The sequence below is a fragment of the Musca domestica genome, unplaced genomic scaffold (genome assembly GCF_030504385.1).
Source record: "Musca domestica strain aabys unplaced genomic scaffold, Musca_domestica.polishedcontigs.V.1.1 9, whole genome shotgun sequence".
NCBI classification, from domain to species: domain Eukaryota; kingdom Metazoa; phylum Arthropoda; class Insecta; order Diptera; family Muscidae; genus Musca; species Musca domestica.
The window spans coordinates 2,653,594-2,673,314 of record NW_026712435.1 but is presented as its reverse complement, the minus strand read 5'-3'; the positions used below and the strand labels follow the sequence as shown (position 1 = coordinate 2,673,314).

The 19,721-nt window shown below is 35.9% G+C and overlaps 2 protein-coding genes across 3 annotated transcripts in view; one reads left to right on the top strand and one right to left on the bottom strand.

Annotated features, from left to right (window-relative positions):
* LOC131806916 (N-acylneuraminate cytidylyltransferase A) overlaps window positions 1-19,721 on the bottom strand; it is a 545,636-nt gene that overhangs the window by 334,067 nt on the left and 191,848 nt on the right. The window lies entirely within an intron of this gene.
* LOC131806914 (uncharacterized) lies at window positions 5,555-13,995 on the top strand. Of its 2 annotated transcripts, none has more exons than XM_059131797.1 (2): window positions 5,555-13,223; window positions 13,293-13,995. In XM_059131797.1, exons 1-2 carry the CDS (start codon window positions 6,390-6,392, stop codon window positions 13,563-13,565), a joined length of 7,107 nt encoding a protein of 2,368 aa, XP_058987780.1. In that variant the 5' UTR covers window positions 5,555-6,389; the 3' UTR covers window positions 13,566-13,995. The 2 variants fall into 2 exon arrangements, with proteins under 2 accessions (XP_058987780.1, XP_058987781.1); XM_059131798.1 differs by having other exon boundaries at window positions 5,555-13,218; window positions 13,293-13,510.

Below are 19,721 nucleotides of genomic sequence, written 5' to 3'. Positions count from 1 at the left end.
GCACGATATCGTATATCTTCCATATAACTTTAATATATAAATATCCGGTATTTTGATAATTTCAGCCAATTTTTTTAATGAAATTATTTAAAAAAACACACGAGGGGTTCCTTCTGAGTACCCTTTCCCTAGAAGAGTATTGTCTAAACAGATTCACGTTTTAGTATGGCGCCAATATAACGTTACCCCAAGATATTCGGTACTTTCATGATTTTTGCATCATTATTCACCGGAATTGTTTTAAATTTCGTATATATAGTTCGAAACCGTTACTACAGCCTATGACATAAACTATTTATGAAGGACCACGTAGCTGCCCATATAAGGGTTTTCATTTTAGCGGAAATTTTTAACTGAATTTTTATTGAAAGTTCCTTCTAAATGGTGGAGGATGGAGGAAACTGAGCGACTTTTTATATCTTCTATATTTACGCAGAAAAACATGCACGTGAGGTAATTGACGAAATAATTTAATATACCCACTAGCACGTTTAATAGTTTCCCATGTGGTAGTGTGTCAAATGCTTTGTTAGTGAAATCGCTTCAACACTTATCTACGACTAAGGTGTTGATGTGATCTCCTAGAAGCTATTTCCTATATACTTGAAGCTGATATATGTTTTTACCCTATTGAGCGCCTTCTCGCAATTATTTCTCTACCACTTTCTTTTTACAGATAGTTTTTCCAATGGTCTGTAGTTATTATAGTCTGATTTGCCACAACTTTTGTGTTTAGGTTTGATTAGGGATTTCTTAATTAAAACACGAATGCTATCGTACACATGTTTTGTGATGATATGTGTTAGCACGTTTGCATTATAATTTAGGTCTATGCGCCTTAAGGTACGGTCACACTGGGCAAATATTTGATCGAAATTTGTTTTCCCATATTTGACTGAACAAATGTGAAATTCATACAGAGTTGATTCGATGTTCACATTACAGTCAAATATTTGACAGATTTTGTTTGTTCAAACAGTCACCAAATAGCGTCAAATAGTGCTATGGGGAAACATGTTTGACACATGTTCACATTCGTAAAATATATTTTCCCAATAAATTGTTTGATCAAACTGTGAGGAAACATATATTTATTTGGCCGAGAGAAATAGACAGAGAGAGTGAAAGAGAGACATAAAGAAAATGGAGTTTCGGGTATAATTTATTTGGAGAAGGGAAGCAAATGACCAGCTGTTGTGGAATAAATTCCTTGTCAGAACATTTTTTTTTTTTTTGCATATTTGTATGTTTGTATCACGGTAGAAGAATACTGGTAGTCGCATCGACATAGCTGGTGGGACAATGAACTGACAAAACAATAATGAATGAAATATTATTGAAATTTGTAAAAATTGTTGAAAAATACATATCATTACGTAAAAGAAAACATAGAAAAATCTTCTTATTTTTGTCAAATCATTTCAAAATGTTTGACATATCAATGTTTCAAGCGTTGATGCATTTACCTATATCCTATTCCTGAACCTGCAACAATCTACTAGTTTGTCAATTTTCTTCCATATAAAAAAGGGAAAATCGGTAATCGTAGTAAAAACTTTAACATCTTGCAGTTCTGGAACAGACCATTTATTAAATTTTTACTAAACATTAAAATTCGTTTGCTTTTCTATTCATTAAACATTTTTTTTATTTTTCGATTTACTCCCTCTCGTTGCCGTAGTGATAATGCAAAGCTAACCATATATTGTTAGGGATTGCCCTTTATTAAGTCAATATTTATATCGCCCGTTATAACTAGTTTTTGTTTTATGCTGGCAATAATATTTTCTATTTCCGTTAAAAATATTTAAATATTTATGTTTGGTGGTTCTTAAATAACTACGATTATGTTTTCTGGTTTTTTGACGGTTATATTTTTATTTAAATTATTTCGGCAGATGACAATTAAGTTTCTACTACATCAAATTGTAGTTCATTTCAAATGAAGACTGCTGGACATCCACACTTGCCATGTCCGTTCCGTTAAAGCCACTTATATGATAAAATGTGTTTTTATCGTATGTTATTTTTGTTTCACACTATATAATAATATATTTTTTTGATGTATAATTTTTGGTAAACTGGCTATGAAAGAAAAAAATCCTTAAGGATCTAATATTAAGGTGATTCCCTAGTATACATAGAAGTTTCTGTTATATACTCGACCTATTTGGTTGTTCAATTTTCACTCTGTTTTTTATCTTATCCATAATCTCTCTTTTCTTTTTATTTTGTAAACTCTCTCAAATTTTATTTTATTTCCATCCCTGCTCTTTCGCATATAATGTTCATTACTTAAATAATTTACATGTTTGCGTCGCTCAAATTGCCTATTTCAATATTTTTATACCCTCCACCATACTATGGAGGGTATATTAATTTTGTCATTCCGTTTGTAACTCCTCGAAATACTCATGCCAGACCCAACAAAGTATATATATTTTTGATCAGCGTAAAATTCTAAGACGGCATTGTCATGTCCGTCTGTCTGTCTGTTGTAATCACGCTATCTTTCGAACAAATTGAGATAGAAGGCTAAAATTTTGCAAACATGTATATTTTGCCAGTAGGCAGGTTAATTTCATAAATGGGCCATCTAGGTCGAAGTTATCATATAGCCCCCATATAACGGTACCTCCCGATATTCGGTATTTCGATGATTTTAGCGACATTATTCACCGGAATTGTTTCAAATTTGGCATTTGAAGTTGGTAATGGATAATACAGCCTAAGACAGAAAATTATCTGTGTAGGTCCACGTCTTCATGTAGCCCCCATATACCGTACCCCCGATATTCGATATTTTGATGATTTTAGCGACATTATTTACCGAGATTGTTTCAAATTTCGCATGTGAAGTTCGTAATAAATACTTCATCCCATGCCAGAAAATTCTCTGTGCAGGTCCACGTCTTCGTATAGCTCCCATATAACGGTACCCCGCCATATTCGGTATTTTGATGATTTTAGCTACATTATAAACAGATTTTTCTTCAAGTTTCGCACTTAAATATTGTAATAATTTATGACAAAAGTTGCCTATGCAAGTCTACGTCGTCGTATAAGCATTCGGCATTTTTTAGATTTTAACAGAATTTTTAACGGATTTTACTTTTTTTTGGAAATTGCCAAATTTGTATCAAATGGTGGAGGGTATTAAAAGTTCGGCCCGACTGAACTTACAGCTTTTTTATTGTTATTTATCGCTCTCTGTTACAATTTGTTGTTTGTTTTTTATACCCTCCACCATACTATGGATGGTATATTAACTTTGTCATTCCGTTTGTTACTCCTCGAAATACTCATGTCAGACCCAAAAAAGTATATATATTCTTGATCAGCGTAAAATTCTGAGTCGATTTAGCCATGTGCGTCTGTCTGTCTGTTGTAATCACGCTATCTTTCAAACGAATTGAGATAGAAGGCTAAAATTTTGCACGCGTGTTTATTTATAACGGTACTTCCCGATATTCGGTATTTTGATGATTATAGCGAAATTATTCACCGGAATTGTTTCAACATTGATATTTAAAGTTCGAAATGGATACTACAGCCTATGACAGAAAATTATCTGTGCAGGTCCACGTCTTCGTATAGCCCTCATATGACGGTACCTCCTGATATTCTATATTTTGATGATATTAGCGACATTATTCCCCGTTTATTTCAAGTTCCGAATTTGAATTTGGTAATAACTTATGACAAACATTGCCTGTGTGGGTCAGCGTCGTATAAACACCAATATAATGGCTATATTCGGTATTTTTAAATTTTTAACAATTTTGTTTCAGGATTTTATTTCCAAATTCGTTCCAAATGGTGGAGGGCCGAACTTACTGCTTTTTAACTAGTTTTTATCTTCGTTTCATCACAATTTATCAGAAAATACGCGATATTCGGTGACATCGTTCTTGGATTGCATAAATGACAATTCCAATCCGCTTTCTTCTGCTGTCCCATGTTCTAACTCTCTGATAGAGAGTAACATGGACTGATGTCGAATTGACGGTTGCACTGTAAACAGCGAACAAAGTTGCTGCATTGACTACAAACATTAGTTGTGTTCCAGTACTTTTTAGTAGTAAAACTAGCAGTGTGCTCAAAATAAAAGGGAACGGATAATTAGCAGAAATGCGATAAAATGTCAACATTCAAAATTCCAAAAGAATACAGTCTAAGTCCAACTGGTGAAACCTTACTGAAATGGACACCAAAATTTAAAAAAATGAGTATTGAAAATAAGTTAGCATTAATAGTTATTTTCGAATGCTGTTTATTTAGAAAGTTTTGTTTTCAGAATGCGTTGAAGAGTATTTAGAGGTGGAGTTTTCTCAAACCCCAACCCCGGAGAAGCTGACATGGCTGGAGGCGCCGGTTAAATTAATGTTAAGTCTGCTAGAAAACTTAATGCCACAAGTTGGGAAGACAGACAACCTAAAAAATAAAAAGAAAATGTTCGCAGTAATAATCAAACATCTTTGATTTTAAGCTTCTGCTCGGCCAAATTCACGTAGCTAAAAATTGTGTTCCAGTACTTTTATAGTAGTAAAACTAGCAGAAGAGAGAACAGTTCGAAATATCATTCTCATTTAGGTTTGCTCAAAAAATAAGGGAACTGAAAATTAGCAGAAAGGCGATAAAATGTCAAAATTCCAAAAGTAAACAGCCTAAATCGGACTGATGAAACCTTACAGAAAAGAGCGCCAACATTTAAAAAATGAGTATTGAAGACGATATGTTAAAATAAATAATTTATAATAATAATTAATAATCTGATTCCTCATTCAGCCAGTCCTCTTCACTGCTGGAATCATCCAAAATTGAATACATCAGTTGCTCCATATTTTCTCTTTTTGTTTTTTGCACGACAAATATTAGTTTTTCCTTTAGTTTTCAAGTTGATCATTTTCTATATTGAAATGTATCAATACATTTTTCAACCTTGTTAGCCCTGCCAATTAAATGTCAAATTTACAATATGCACATTTCTGCTCGGCCAAATTCATGTAGCTAAAACAAGCAGAAATGTGCATCACTCAGCGCCATTTTTTTCTCGAGAGGGCTGCAAGTTTTGCTAGTTTTTGAAGTACGGGAATGCGTTGTAGCAGAATTAGCACTAATTAGTACAAACTATTGTTTAAAACTTGCCTTCAATTCAATTGTGATATTTTTCACTTTAGGTTTGGTTATCTTACAGTATAATTAAAACAAGTTATTTCCAAATGCACAGCCTTTGTTGCTAAACCGACAATATTCCTAATGGTCCATGTACATCATACATCCTGACAGGATCCGGTTTATAGATTTGAAATCTACAGGATTATCCACTGTCACCACACGTCGATATTGAGTACAAAGCGATCTACATTGTATATTTTAAACTGCACCCCTCAGCGCCATTTTTTTTTCTCGAGAGAGCTGCAAGTTTTGCTAGTTTTTGAAGTACGGGAATGCGTTGTAGCAGAATTAGTACTAACTATTGTTTGAAACTTGCCTTCACTTCAATTGTGATCTTTTTCACTTTAGGTTTGGTTATCTTACAGTATAATTAAAACAAGCTGTTCATAAAACTATGAACATGAAAGACTGCTGCAATAAATTAGATCGTTAAGTGATTTAGGCTATAAAATGTTTATGTAATTTTAACCCAACATTCTAGAGTACTTGTAAATGTGTGTGCATGAAAGATAAGAGCATAAGGGATGATAACACTTCATGCTGCTGGAGACGCATTGATAATAAAGAATATTCTCCCATAAACATGCGCTCAGCTGGGGAGTAAATATAGATCACAGCAATTGTGTGTTGCATTAGGCCTATGCATAGAATTAGAAATGTCAAGTGTTTGTAGCCTTAAGTAGATGCATAAGATTAAACCCCCCTAAGATTTCTGTTGTGTACTAGCACTTAAGTAATACATTTTGTTCAATAAAATTAGAATTAAACTGACAAACGAACAAACAAGTTCTAGAATTTGATTCTCCCGCTAACATTGGTCCTTCGACAAAAAAAAAACCAGCGGCCACAAAAATATATTTCAAAAAAAAAAGAGAATTATATTTTTGTAAAAAAAAAAAAACAAAACAGAAAAAAAAGCCATAGGGGCAAAACAAAAAAAGCCATAGGGGCAAATAAAAAACAAAAAAAAAAGCCATAGGGGCAAAACAAAAAAAAGCCATAGGGGCAAATAAAAAACAAAAAAAAAAAAAAAGCCATAGGGGCAAAGAAAAAACAAAAAAAGCCATAGGGGCAAAGAAAAAATCAAAAAAAGCCATAGGGGCAACAAAAGCAAAAAAATAAAACAGAATAATTTTGAAAAAAGCCACAGGGGCATTAAAAGAAAAGAAGCTAAAACTACAAATTTTACTTGCTTCACAAAACAAGGAAAAATGGCGTCGAGACATAACTTGTATAAGCTCCAAAGCCTACTCCTTAAAGAAGTAATTGGGATTAAGGAAAAACTGCAAGCAGGCATGGTTCGGAAAGCAGCCATGGGTGACACACTACGATCCCTGGAAAGCAAAATGAAGGAAGCCACTACGAACCACGAAATGCTGAGAGTGCATGGCGAAAACACTGATCCCTATTTCAAAGAAAATGTTTGGGATCTCATCAACTTGAACTATGGAAAAGCAAAGGAACTCCTAGCGAGTTTGGAAGAAGAGGTCGAGCGAGAACCGCAAAGGGTAATAAAAGAAGCAGAGCCCGAAGTACATGGGCTAATGCTCGATCAACAGTTAAAGGCCTTCCAAGAGGAAATGCAACAACAGATGCAACAACAAATGCAACAATTTATGTTGATGTTCGAGAAGAATAAAAGAGAAAATGAGGAAGAAAGACAAACCCATATAGAATCATCACCAATGGGCAATCAGGCGAATATAAAAGTAAGCGCAATCATCTACCAATTCAGGAAAAAAGTAAACAAACTCGCCGATGCCGTTGAATGCGATTTAGCTGGACTATCAAAATATGCTTTGGAGTACATGAAGTCATCGTGGGAGAAGCATATGGATGAAATTAGGAAATTGCATCTCGAGCTCTCAACGGTGCATGGAATGGAAGAGGTAGATCTCGAATTTGAAGAAATTGAAGAAAAGTTTGAGAGCAAAATGCAGGATATGATAAGAAGGATAGATGGTCTTAAAGAGGAGTCACTGGAAGTAGAACTAAAAAGAGTTCAAATACCATCCTTTAGTGGTCATGTGGAAGAGTGGAGTTCATTTCACGATTTATTTAAAAAGATGATTGATGAAAACTCCAAATTATCAAAAGTTCAAAAACTGTACTACCTCAAGACAAATCTAAAAGGAGAGGCATTTCGCTTGGTGCAACATCTTCAAGTGACCGAGGCAAATTATGAAGCAGCATGGGAATTACTGGAAAAAAGATATGGCAACAGGAGAATTTTATTCACTAAATTGGTAGATAGAATACTGGACCATCAAAACATCAACAGCCTGTCAGCAATAAGCATAAGAAATTTGCTGGACAATGTAAATGAAAGTATTCAGGCGTTGAAAGCAATGGATATTCCCCTAGAGCAAGCGGATCCCATTTTAGCCCGAATAATTATACGGAAACTGGATAAGGATGGGCTTATTCTTTATGAGCAGAATGTAAAGAAATCCAAGGACATCCAAAAACTTGAGGATGTGATGGACTTCCTGGAGCAGCAGTTTCAAGCCTTGGAAGCTTCAGTAGGCAGAAAACACAATAACATAGGACTGTACAAACTCCAAGAAAAATCAGCAGTGGTAGCGGAATTTAAACAATGTAAGTTCTGTAAAATGAGCGGACATGATATCGCATGGTGCAGAAAATTTTCGGCGTTATCTTCGAATGAAAGATACAATTGGGCAAGATCAGCACAGGTCTGCCTCAGATGCTTAAGCCACAACAAGGATAAAAAATGTTACAATGAAATTAAATGCCAGAAGTGTGGAATGAATCACATCACAGTGATGCATTTAGAGCGAAGAGGACATACGAAAGCAATGACCACCAATACAACAACAAATGTTCTGCTAGCAACAGCCCAAGTTCGTATAAAATCACTGCATGGAGAATTTGTAACAGTCAAAGCGCTGATAGACCAAGGATCACAAATTACATCCATATCAGAGGACGCGGCTCAACTGTTGCAGCTACCAAGGAAGAAGACAGAAGTGAGGTTACAAGGTCTAGGAGAGACCCTAGTTGGCGTGGCGAAATCTAAAGTTGCACTGGAACTACGACCCAGATTTTTGAGCAACATAATGATTAAGGCAGAAGCACTAGTCCTTCCAGCACTTGCATCAGCACATCCCGACAGAAGGTTTCAATATGACGTGGATAAATGGAGAAATGTAAATTTGGCAGATCCAAATTTCAACAGCCCGGAAAGAATCGATTTAGTCATTGGAGCCGATCTTTACTCACAAATATTGGAAGAAGGAGTTCGCCACGATGAGCAAATTGTGGGACAAAATACGAAGTTGGGTTGGATTTTATCTGGAACAGTAGTAGTAAATCCTGGATTGAACATAAAGAAATCGGCAGCAACAACAACAATTGAGAGGTTCTGGGAAATAGAGGAAATAGAAGATGAAAAAACGACCGAAGAAGACGAATACTGCCTTAAGTTATATGAAGACACAACACGCCGAGACAATTCAGGAAGATTTGTCGTGCGTTTGCCGTTAATTGAAGAAAAAGATTTGGGAGATTCATATAAAAGAGCCATGGCGAGGTTTATAAACTTGGAAAAAAGATTAGAAAATAATGCGGAATTAAAGTCAGAGTACGAGAAAACAATGAACGAGCTCATATCCATGGGCCAAATGGTAAAGGTGGATCCAAGTAAGAAGGCTTTGTATTATATGCCGCACCAAGCAGTGGTACGTGAAACAAGTCTAACCACAAAAGTTAGAGTGGTATTTGATGCTTCATCGACAACTTCAAATGGGAAGTCGCTGAATGACATACTTCACGTGGGACCAAGGCTTCAAAAAGATATATTTGACATTGTAACAAAGTGGAGATCGTGGAAGTTTGTCATCTCAGCTGATGTGGAGAAAATGTTTCGTCAGATTAAAGTTGAAAAAGAAGACCAGGAATACCAACATGTGTTGTGGAGGAGTAATCCGTCGGAGCCTATCCAACAATATAAACTTACTACGGTAACATATGGCACTGCATCAGCACCATTTCTGGCTGTAAGATCGCTCATAGAAATTGGAAATAGGTGCCAGAATCAAGAAATCGCTCAGAGGATCAAAGAAGATTTCTACATGGACGACCTTTTAACAGGAGCGAATACAAAACAAGAATGCAGGGAGGTGCAGAAGAAGATAACGCTGCAACTGGAGGATTATGGGTTTCATTTAAGAAAATGGATATCAAACTCTCCTGAAGTATTGAGTGCGGTGAAATTGAATGAAGAAAATGAAGTGCTGAGAATAGAAGAAGATGAATGCTTGAAAACATTGGGATTACAATGGAATCCACAGATCGATTGCTTTACATTTAGTATGCAAATTAAAAAAGAAGACAAGTTGACAAAACGAATAGCATTGTCAAGACTGGCACAAATATTCGATCCATTAGGTTGGCTGACGCCAGTCACGGTAACAGCAAAACTATTTATACAGCAGTTATGGATACAACAAATAGAATGGGATGTGCCATTGGAGGAGAAATTGAGTGGAGATTGGCGGCAGTTTACATACAGTCTGCCTGCTTTAGAAAATTTAAGGATTCCAAGATGGTTTGGAATATTGGAAGACAAAACTGCACAGTTACATGGGTTTGCAGATGCTTCCGAGAAGGCTTATGCAGCAGTCGTATACCTTAAGGTAAATTCGCAGGTGACCATAGTGGCTGCAAAAAGTAAGGTAAATCCAGTAAAAAATAGGAAGACGCTTCCAAAGCTGGAACTTTGTGCAACACATCTATTGGCTAAACTACTACAGAAGATCAAAGGAGTATTGAAGTCAGCAACACCAACTTTTGCTTGGAGTGATTCCATGATTTCCTTGGCATGGATTCACAACTCCAAAAACAAGGATAAGTTCATAAAAACAAGGGTGATGGATATTTTGGAGAGAATACCCGAAGCGAAATGGGGCTACGTCAAGTCAAAGGAGAATCCAGCAGATATGGGTTCAAGGGGTGTCCCACCGGAGACTTTGACAAACAATACATTGTGGTGGGAAGGCCCCGAATGGCTGAAAAAAGATGAACAAGATTGGCCAAAAAGCAACATAAATCAAACAGTAGCAACAACAGTAAAGTTTTCGACTGAAAACCACTTATATGAAAGTATGATGAAGTATTCGTCATTTAAGAAACAGATACGTGTAATGGCTTATCTACTGCGTTTTATAAAAGGGCTAAAAAAGAAGCGAGCAGTAAATGAGCATTTGACGGCAAAAGAGTTGGAAGAAGCAGAGATGGAGATAATAAAACTACATCAAGAAAGAGAATGGCCAGTGGAACTAAGGAAATTGAAGACATTGGGAACGGTGGATCATCAAAGTAAAATAGCTTCACTACATCCACAGTTGGATCGAAATGGCATAATGCGGGTTGGTGGAAGACTTGCTTTGTCAGAGCTGAACTATAACCAAAAGCATCCAATAATTATTCAAAAGTCAAGATTAGCGGGAAATATCATTCGAAATTGTCATATTCAAACGATGCATGGAGGAAATCGACTTATGGAAAATATACTAAGACGAAAATATTGGATTATTGGAGCTAAAAATAGGATAAAACTTTGCATTAGGTGTTGTCCAAGATGTACGCGCTTTAGAGGTGAAGTGCGAAATCAATTGATGGGAAATTTACCAGCTTACCGTGTCAGTATAAATCAACCCTTTCAACACTGTGGCATTGATTATGCGGGTCCGCTACAAATACGGTGCTCCAAAACAAGAGGAGTGAAGGCTATGAAGGGTTACGTAGCGGTGTTCGTATGCATGGTAACTAAGGCGGTTCATTTGGAAGCTGTCAGCGAACTTACAACGGAAGCATTTCTGGCGGCGCTAAGGCGATTTTTCGCGAGAAGAGGAAAATCAACCGACTTATATTCAGACAACGGAACGAACTTCGTAGGGGCAGCAAGGCAGCTCGACAGAGACTTTTTGGATGCCGTTAAAAACAACACGAAGTTAGCTCCCATTTTGGAAAATGAAAAAATAAGTTGGCATTTCATTCCGCCGGCAGCTCCTCACGTTGGAGGAATTTGGGAAGCAGCAGTGAAGTCCATGAAATATCACCTAAAAAGAATAATTGGTGATACGAAATTGACTTACGAGGAGTTGAGTACGGTGCTATCTCAGATTGAAGCAGTATTAAATTCGAGGCCGCTACATGAACTTGGAAGCGGTACAGAATATATTGACACTTTAACACCTGGACATTTCTTAATTGGCCGTCCGATGTTAGAATCACCGGCGACTATCGATGAAGGTAACTTAGGATGTCTTAATAGATGGAAACTGCTACAACGAATTAAAAGTCATTTTTGGAGCAGATGGAAAGAGGAGTATCTAACCACATTACAAAACCGAATGAAATGGAAGAAACAAAATAATAATGTGGAAATAGGCAATGTGGTGATATTGAAAAACGAAGAAACGCACGCGGCGCGATGGCCACTGGCCAAGGTGGTAGAAGTCCATCCAGGGAAGGACGGAGTTGTAAGGATTGTGACAGTTAAAACACAAGACGGCGTGATAAAGAGGCCAATTAACAAATTATGTCCATTGGAGCATATGGACGAGGAATCTGAAGAATTGCCCAGACAGGAAAAACAGGCGGAAATTACACATACTAATATGACAAGATGTGAGCGAAAAATAAGGAAACAACCAATAACGTGGGCAATGATGCTGAACTTATTTTTACTAATATCTACCAAGGCATCATCTGTACATGAACTGAATAGTTCGGCTGCGGTATATTTGGATCCCATGTCTCAAATTCACATGGTTTCCTCATCATGGAATATGGTTGTGTACTTTGAGCTGAAACCATATTTAGAAACATTAGACCTGGCTTCCGAATTGCTGAAAACATCAAAAAGCTTATGCCCACGACTTCAAACTTTTGAGGAGCAGTGTTGGTCCACGATTAACAATATGGAACTCAAGATTAATAAGATAAAGACCAACAATCGATTATTCCTCAGAGAAGACAATCGTCAAAAAAGAGGAGCTCCGTTGAAATTTGTAGGTTCGTTTCAACACTGGGCATTTGGGATAATGGACGATGACGATCGAGTAGCTATGGAGAGCAATATGAAAAATCTATTAGCCAACCAAAAGGATTTGAAGAAGTTAGCAAAACAACAGACATCTGTAGTCGACGCTACAGTAAATCTTTTAAGGAAAACCACAGAGGAAGAGAATTCGCACTTTTCGGATATCAAAGGCAAAATTGAGAACATAAGTGCTACAATGAATGAGAATTACTTCGTGTATAGAGAATCCATACGATTCTTTATAATAGCAAAACAAATTCATGAGCTTTTGGAAGAATGTGACGAAGTCCAAAAAGAAGTTGTTGATGCATTAATTGATGTAAACAGCGGTAAGTTTCATCCCGTCCTGATAACACCCAAACAATTACAAGCAGAGATAGTAAAAATACGAGATGCTCTGCCTGAAAAATATGTACTGCCAGGAAAGCGTACAGGAATGGAATTAAAAGAGATCTTACATTTGATGACGTGCCACGGATCGTTTGTGGGGTCCCAACTGGTAATTAATATAAAAATACCGCTGTTCAATCGGCAGTCATCCCAGTTTTACAAAGTAATTCCGATACCATTTGAAGAAGGAAATACGATATTGATAGCCCGGGTGAATTCCCCGTACATTGTATATAATTTTGAGCTGGATTCTTTTCATTTCTTAACACAGCCTATGCTGAATGAGTGCAAAGAGACGTTGGGTAAGGAGATAATGTGCGAAGAGAATTTTCCATGGAGAGATGCAACTACAAATAATTGTGAATTATCTCCTCTGAGACCGCACATAAAACTAAACTGCGCCTATGACGAAGTGGAACGAATGCCTTATTGGATGCCATTGAAACGAAATGGCAATTGGCTTTTTAAAACCTTTTCAAGTACAACAGCTCATTTGCAATGCTCTCACAAACAACAGACGATTATGGAACTTCCAAAGCAAGGAATTCTCACGCTGGATGCAGACTGTACAGCGAGGATCGGTAAAGTAACGTTGGTAGCTGTGCATAGAGTTCATAACGAGATAAACACAGAATTCCATTCGTTTCTTTTGAAGGATGTAAGTCCGGACGAAAAAGAATCAATCAAACCCCTTGGAAATATACTTATCAATCATCATCAAGAAATTGACGAGCTAAAGAAATTCGTGGACAAGTTAAAGAAAGAAAATGTGGAATTGCGAGGCTTGAAGTTCCATCACATCTCATCACACGTAGCTTTTATTTTAGTAATTATAGTAATAATAATTCTAATTATTTTATTTATAAGAAGACAGAAAAAATTAAAACGCATAACCGAAATTCAATTTCCCCGAGGCCAGGATGTCTAAATAAATTATTTGCCGCCCGGGAAAATGTTCATAAAACTATGAACATGAAAGACTGCTGCAATAAATTAGATCGTTAAGTGATTTAGGCTATAAAATGTTTATGTAATTTTAACCCAACATTCTAGAGTACTTGTAAATGTGTGTGCATGAAAGATAAGAGCATAAGGGATGATAACACTTCATGCTGCTGGAGACGCATTGATAATAAAGAATATTCTCCCATAAACATGCGCTCAGCTGGGGAGTAAATATAGATCACAGCAATTGTGTGTTGCATTAGGCCTATGCATAGAATTAGAAATGTCAAGTGTTTGTAGCCTTAAGTAGATGCATAAGATTAAACCCCCCTAAGATTTCTGTTGTGTACTAGCACTTAAGTAATACATTTTGTTCAATAAAATTAGAATTAAACTGACAAACGAACAAACAAGTTCTAGAATTTGATTCTCCCGCTAACACAAGCTATTTCCAAATGCACAGCCTTTGTTGCTAAACCGACAATATTCCTGATGGTCCATGTACATCATACATCCTGACAGGATCCTGTTTATAGATTTGAAATCTACAGGATGATCCACTGTCACCACACGTCGATATTGAGTACAAAGCGATCTACATTGTATATTTTAAACTGCGTTAGCAACGGACGTCTTCCTTGTTATGGTTCTGAATTAATTCAGTACGAAGTAATCTCTGAATCTGACAAATAAATAGTCCTTGGATCTTCGTAACCCAATTCGGCTTCTTTTAAGCAGTAAGTTTTTCTTTTAATTCAGTGGCACAAGGAGTCGGACTATATGCTTTCTGCCTGGCAGCATAGTTTGAAGGTACATCTGATGCGTCCTCAAATGTATGTACCTCAATTTCTGTTAGCTTAGAACAGCCCTCAAGGGTATTTTTGTATGTTCATATCTGCTAATTTTTCCAGACTTCTTGAGGCAAGATATGAGCTATTATTTGCGATACCGTTTGTCGAATAGAACTTGTCTATAAACACAAATCTCGGCAGTCTATCGTCAGGCATGTTGGGCAGGTTTAACATACTCTCCAGTGCAGTTGACACTTGAGCTTTCTTGTTGTCGTATCTGTCTTGGAATATCTTCCAAGCAATATTGTCAACTCGAGGTGCCTTATGATCTTCTCTGCATCCCCAGTCACGTTGGCATTGAGGTATCACATTTTCTGTACTAGTGACAAGGCCTGGTCTTTGGTCATTTTTTCAAAAATGTCAGCAAACATCTGCCACGTTTAATAACACCATTTAATCCCATTGCCAAGTTCCCGTCTAATCGCTGCTGAGACGATATTCCATCGACCTGTGTTAGCGTCAAAGTTTTTTACTTGAATATCAGCGTCACTTCTAAGGGAAATACATGCTGATGCATTGTAGCCACCAAAGTTTGGTCACAAAATTCTCATACATGCTGGAATGGATATCTTCCACGTGAGACCACAATTTCTTAATTGCAGCCACTGCCTGTCAGGGAGCAGCTTGTCCTGATATGTCCCTTATTAAAATTTGAATTGATTGCATTAAGACCCTCTGACGTCTCAATTATACAACCGCACTGCTGACTGCAGTATACTGGGTGAATTGCTTTCGTTGCTGAAAGCTGTTTCAGAGGCGTTTGCTCTTTGCCTTTTTATGTCTGCCTCGATGGTTTCGATTGTGTGATTTGGAATTTAAAAATTTTCAGTGAATCACTTGAAAGTGACTCTTGTCAGGATCACGTCTGGTTCACCAGAAAATGTATATCTTGATAATATTACATTTTCTTGCAATCCACAGTGGTCGCTGCCATTGGCCAAAATTCAAAAAATTATAATCAGATATTTATTGTCAAATGTGTACACATGAACTCTTAAGAGGTTAAGCTTTTTAGAAAACATAATAATCTTGGCTTCATTCTAACGGGACACTTCGAAAATAGCATCAAATAAGAGAAAATGTAGTGAGTTGCTTTTTTCAGTGGGATCAGTAAAAAAAAGAGTAAAAATAGATCTGTATTACAAAATTAAATACATTTTAAAATGACAATTCTTGGCATAATTACTGAAAAGCATGGTATTGACTTATTTTTAGTGCAGTAATTTGTGTGTTTAGTAGTTGTATATAATATAGACGATGTAAGTGTTTTGAGTTGCCTTTAAGATTAATTTTGAAAATAAAATTGGATTTCAGTTAAAGTTTTAATTGTTTTCCCCCCTGAATCCTCCAATGTGATTTTTTTCACGCCATTAGTAATGGTCCTAAGATTCAAGAAGTGCTAATTTAACTTTCAGATTTTGTCAGATTTGTATGTTATGCCCAATATACTAAAGTGACTTCGCTCCAATTTTGTCAGTTCTAAGGTGCTAGTGACATAGAATATGTTTTTGTTGTTTGGGATTGATAAGGATACATATAATGTTGCCTGCATTGTCTTCTGGGTATAATATTAATGTCCAAAAATTTAAGGCCTTTGCACTGTAAACGGCTAAAGAGTTAACAAATAGATATCCATGGCAATATCTTTCACCCACAGCTAATAAAATTTTAATACATATAAATTTGTCATTGTATCGATTGGAGAATTATAAGAGGTGGCCGTGGAGTCTAGAAACAAAGATATAAAAAAGTTTCGACTAAATCATACCCGAAAAAATTATTAATCGTCTTCTTCTGAGCTTTGACCCTTTTATAACGGGACAGCGAACGTTACCAATCAATAAAAAATCTATATTATTAAAATCTGCATTTGATTTACTTGAATAACACTAAAATTTATAAATATCCATTAGTAACTTTCATTTCATTTTATATTGAATTGTTTATTCTGTTTACAAAAAAAATTGTCTATTTTGTTTACAAAAACATAATCAAATTTGGAATTTTGATTTGTATAAATAATACTTCTATTTTTGGAGGTACCTTTACAGGGGGATTTGTATAAAAAATACTTCTATTTTTGGAGGTACCTTTAGAGGGGGACTCTACCTGAAGACGGGCCGTTCCAAATAATTTTCAGTAAGACTATTTTTTAGCTCTTTAGAACGTAAAATGTCAAATAACAGACCAATCTAGTGTAGAAATGTGACAAAAAATGGGCAAATAACCCTTATTCGGGAGGTACGTTGTAAGGGGACCATGCCAAAACATGCATCGACCATATCCATTTTATCACATTTTTAATTTTTATCCCAACAAGGTACCATAACCAAAGAATCATATTGATATCTGTACTAAAAGTATTTTTGGCCGCTGTTCCCATACGACCTCGACCACTGTGCAATCTAAAGGAATATTTATTTTGGCTTGGTATTTATACAAATTGTTTATCATTACAACTAGCACTAAATGGAGAGTAAGCAATAATTACTTCAGCCAATAACCAATCGTGCTTTATTTAGATTATTGGCCCGCTTAAAATAAACATGGAAACATTATGTTCAGTGATGTGCTGACATGAAATAGAATACTAGCGATTAATATCATAACATTGATGCACATAGATTACTATAATTACATTTTAAATTATTTCCTTAGATTTCTTCAGTTCTTAAGCAATAAAGTTTAATCAAATGTAGAACAAAATCTTCAAATTACAAACAAAAACAGTGTTCCAACATAAATAGGCAGAGAACGAATAAAATTGAGGTCAACGCAATAATACTGCTTATTCCATTTATTTATTAAAGATCCCACAAGCACCGAGATCATTTGAGATATTTTAGCCTTTACAACACTCATTTATTTTATATTTTTTCTTATTTTAAGCTTTAGAACATTAAAGCTTACCATTCGGTAAATTAAGTACATCTTATACTAGTGAGTTTAGCTACGTGTTGATGTGATTTCCAAGAAGCTATTTCCTATATCGTATAAGCTGATATATGTTTTTACCCTATTGAAAACTTTATTGTTCTTTGTTAATTACATTATATTTTTTCTTTATTTCAGATAGTTTTTCTAAAGGTCTGAAGTTATTGTAGTCTGATTTGCCACAACTTTTGTGTATAGGTTTGGTTGGGATTAATGCTCTTAGTATATTAAATATTTCTTGTTTACTTACATATTCTGTATGTATTAAGTTTTGAATGATTTTCGCACTTTTAAGTTTAGAGTTATTATTAAGTACGGATGAACAATATTAGCAACATTGGATTAAAGTTTTTTTTTCATTTTAAAGATTTTAATATTGTATCGTTATTATTTTAAATATTGTTTATTAATTGCCATGTTTTTCTACTGTTATTTCGATTTTCTACAAATTGCTTATTTGTCGAGCTTTCATGCTTACGTCGTTTATGCTTTCGGCAAACCGCAGGTATCCAAAGGGTTGATGGGTTGTCCCAGGTCATTCGTTAAGATTCAATCTTTAAGTAACACAAAAAAAGTATTACCTGCAATAAAAGTTATTTTTTTGCTTTTACAAACAAGATTTTGGTAATAGTTAACCGTCTTGTGGTATATCAATTTTAATAAACAATTTTAGTTTTTTCGTGGACATTTTATCTGGGCAGAATGAATAAATAAAAACAACAGGACACCAATTAACTGATTATAGGAATACTCTAACATTTGTTGAACAAAATTGTTGTTATAGGGGAGCGCGATTCAACAATTGAATATGTGCGCTTTACAATAAATTTCAAATTTCCCCCCATCAATGGTAAGGAATTTGAAACACTTATTTATGAAAGGAAGAAAACAAGCTCCGTTTAACTAGCAGCAAACTCCAATACTGCAAATTTCATAAACCAAGCACCAGGACCATCTTGAGTACAAAAAAGTTAGCATTTGTGAGGAAGGCTACCAGCCTAACACAAATTCAGTATGAACCTACCTACGATAATAGAGCAACAGCAAGCAGCAATTGCCGAGTTGGGGATGGCGATTGTTTAGTGAAAAGGGCTCAAATGGAAAGAAGAACGGTGGAGTTCTACAGCAAAAAATTGAAGGAGGTGGAATCACTTTTGGCGAAGATCGACCGCAATGAAAGCAAAATACTAGCGGATCTTGCAGCAGAGTCATAAATCATTGGAGTAACGTGTACCAAATCATTGGAGAAGAATATAGAGTTGCAATAGAGCACATCAGGGCAGACATCAAAAAAAGGCGAAGAACAAAAGCCTCAGAAACATAAATCATATCAGTATACCAACAATTTCCAAACCCTCAGTTAAAATGAGATTATTTGAAGTGGCAGACGTTTACTGACATTTTTGGGAAAATGATCAACGACCAGGCATTGCCACTAGTGCAGAAAATGTTGTATCTCCAGGCCAATGTGACTGGATGGAGAATTTCATTAAATCTTTGAGGAATCGGTACGAATTATTTGAAGTAGTCAACGGGATTCAGGAGAGTAGACCAACAGCGTTAGTTGCTTCCACAACGACACGTATATGTCACATGTGCAAAGGTTATCAACCCTTTATTACTGCAAGAAGTTTTTGGCAATGATATTAATGATTAGAAAAAAGATGTGCTTAATTTGCTTCAAGGATGAGCATCCGAACAAGTCAGCAGTGGTGTCAGCTAAGAGGCCACTATCATAGGCATTTGTATTACCAAATATAGTGCCATCACATCTTGGCCTATTCCAGAAAACATAATGCTAGCAGAACACCACTCTTATTAAACGACCAAGATTGCTCTAGAGGACTGGTTAATAAAGTTGACAATAGCTGAAGAAACGTGTGAAATCACTTCAACCAAAACACAACAGTCAATGTTAATAGTCGTTTTGTAGTGCGATTACCGTTTGTAGATTTTTTGCGTTAAAGCATTGCTTATCTGAATGGTCATCCAATGATATTATGCATTCAGATCCCAGGATTCAAAAAGATCTGTTTGGAATATTGTTGCGGCTCAGACTGCCAAGATTTGTGTTCACAACAGAAATTGATAATATATAAAAACAAGTGCTTGTCAACAAAAGGGATCGCAATTATTAGCTAATCGAATGGAGAAACACCCCAGACAATTAACTCGAACATTACATATGGTACGACGCTACAAGATGTCTGAAAAGGCAAGCAGATACGACCATACAAAAATACCCACTGGCGGCGGTGACAATTAATAAGAATTTGTACGCTGCCGATTGCAAATGCGGTTCAGACATTTTAATATGTTACTACTGGAAGCCGAATTTATACTTGGAAAATGGT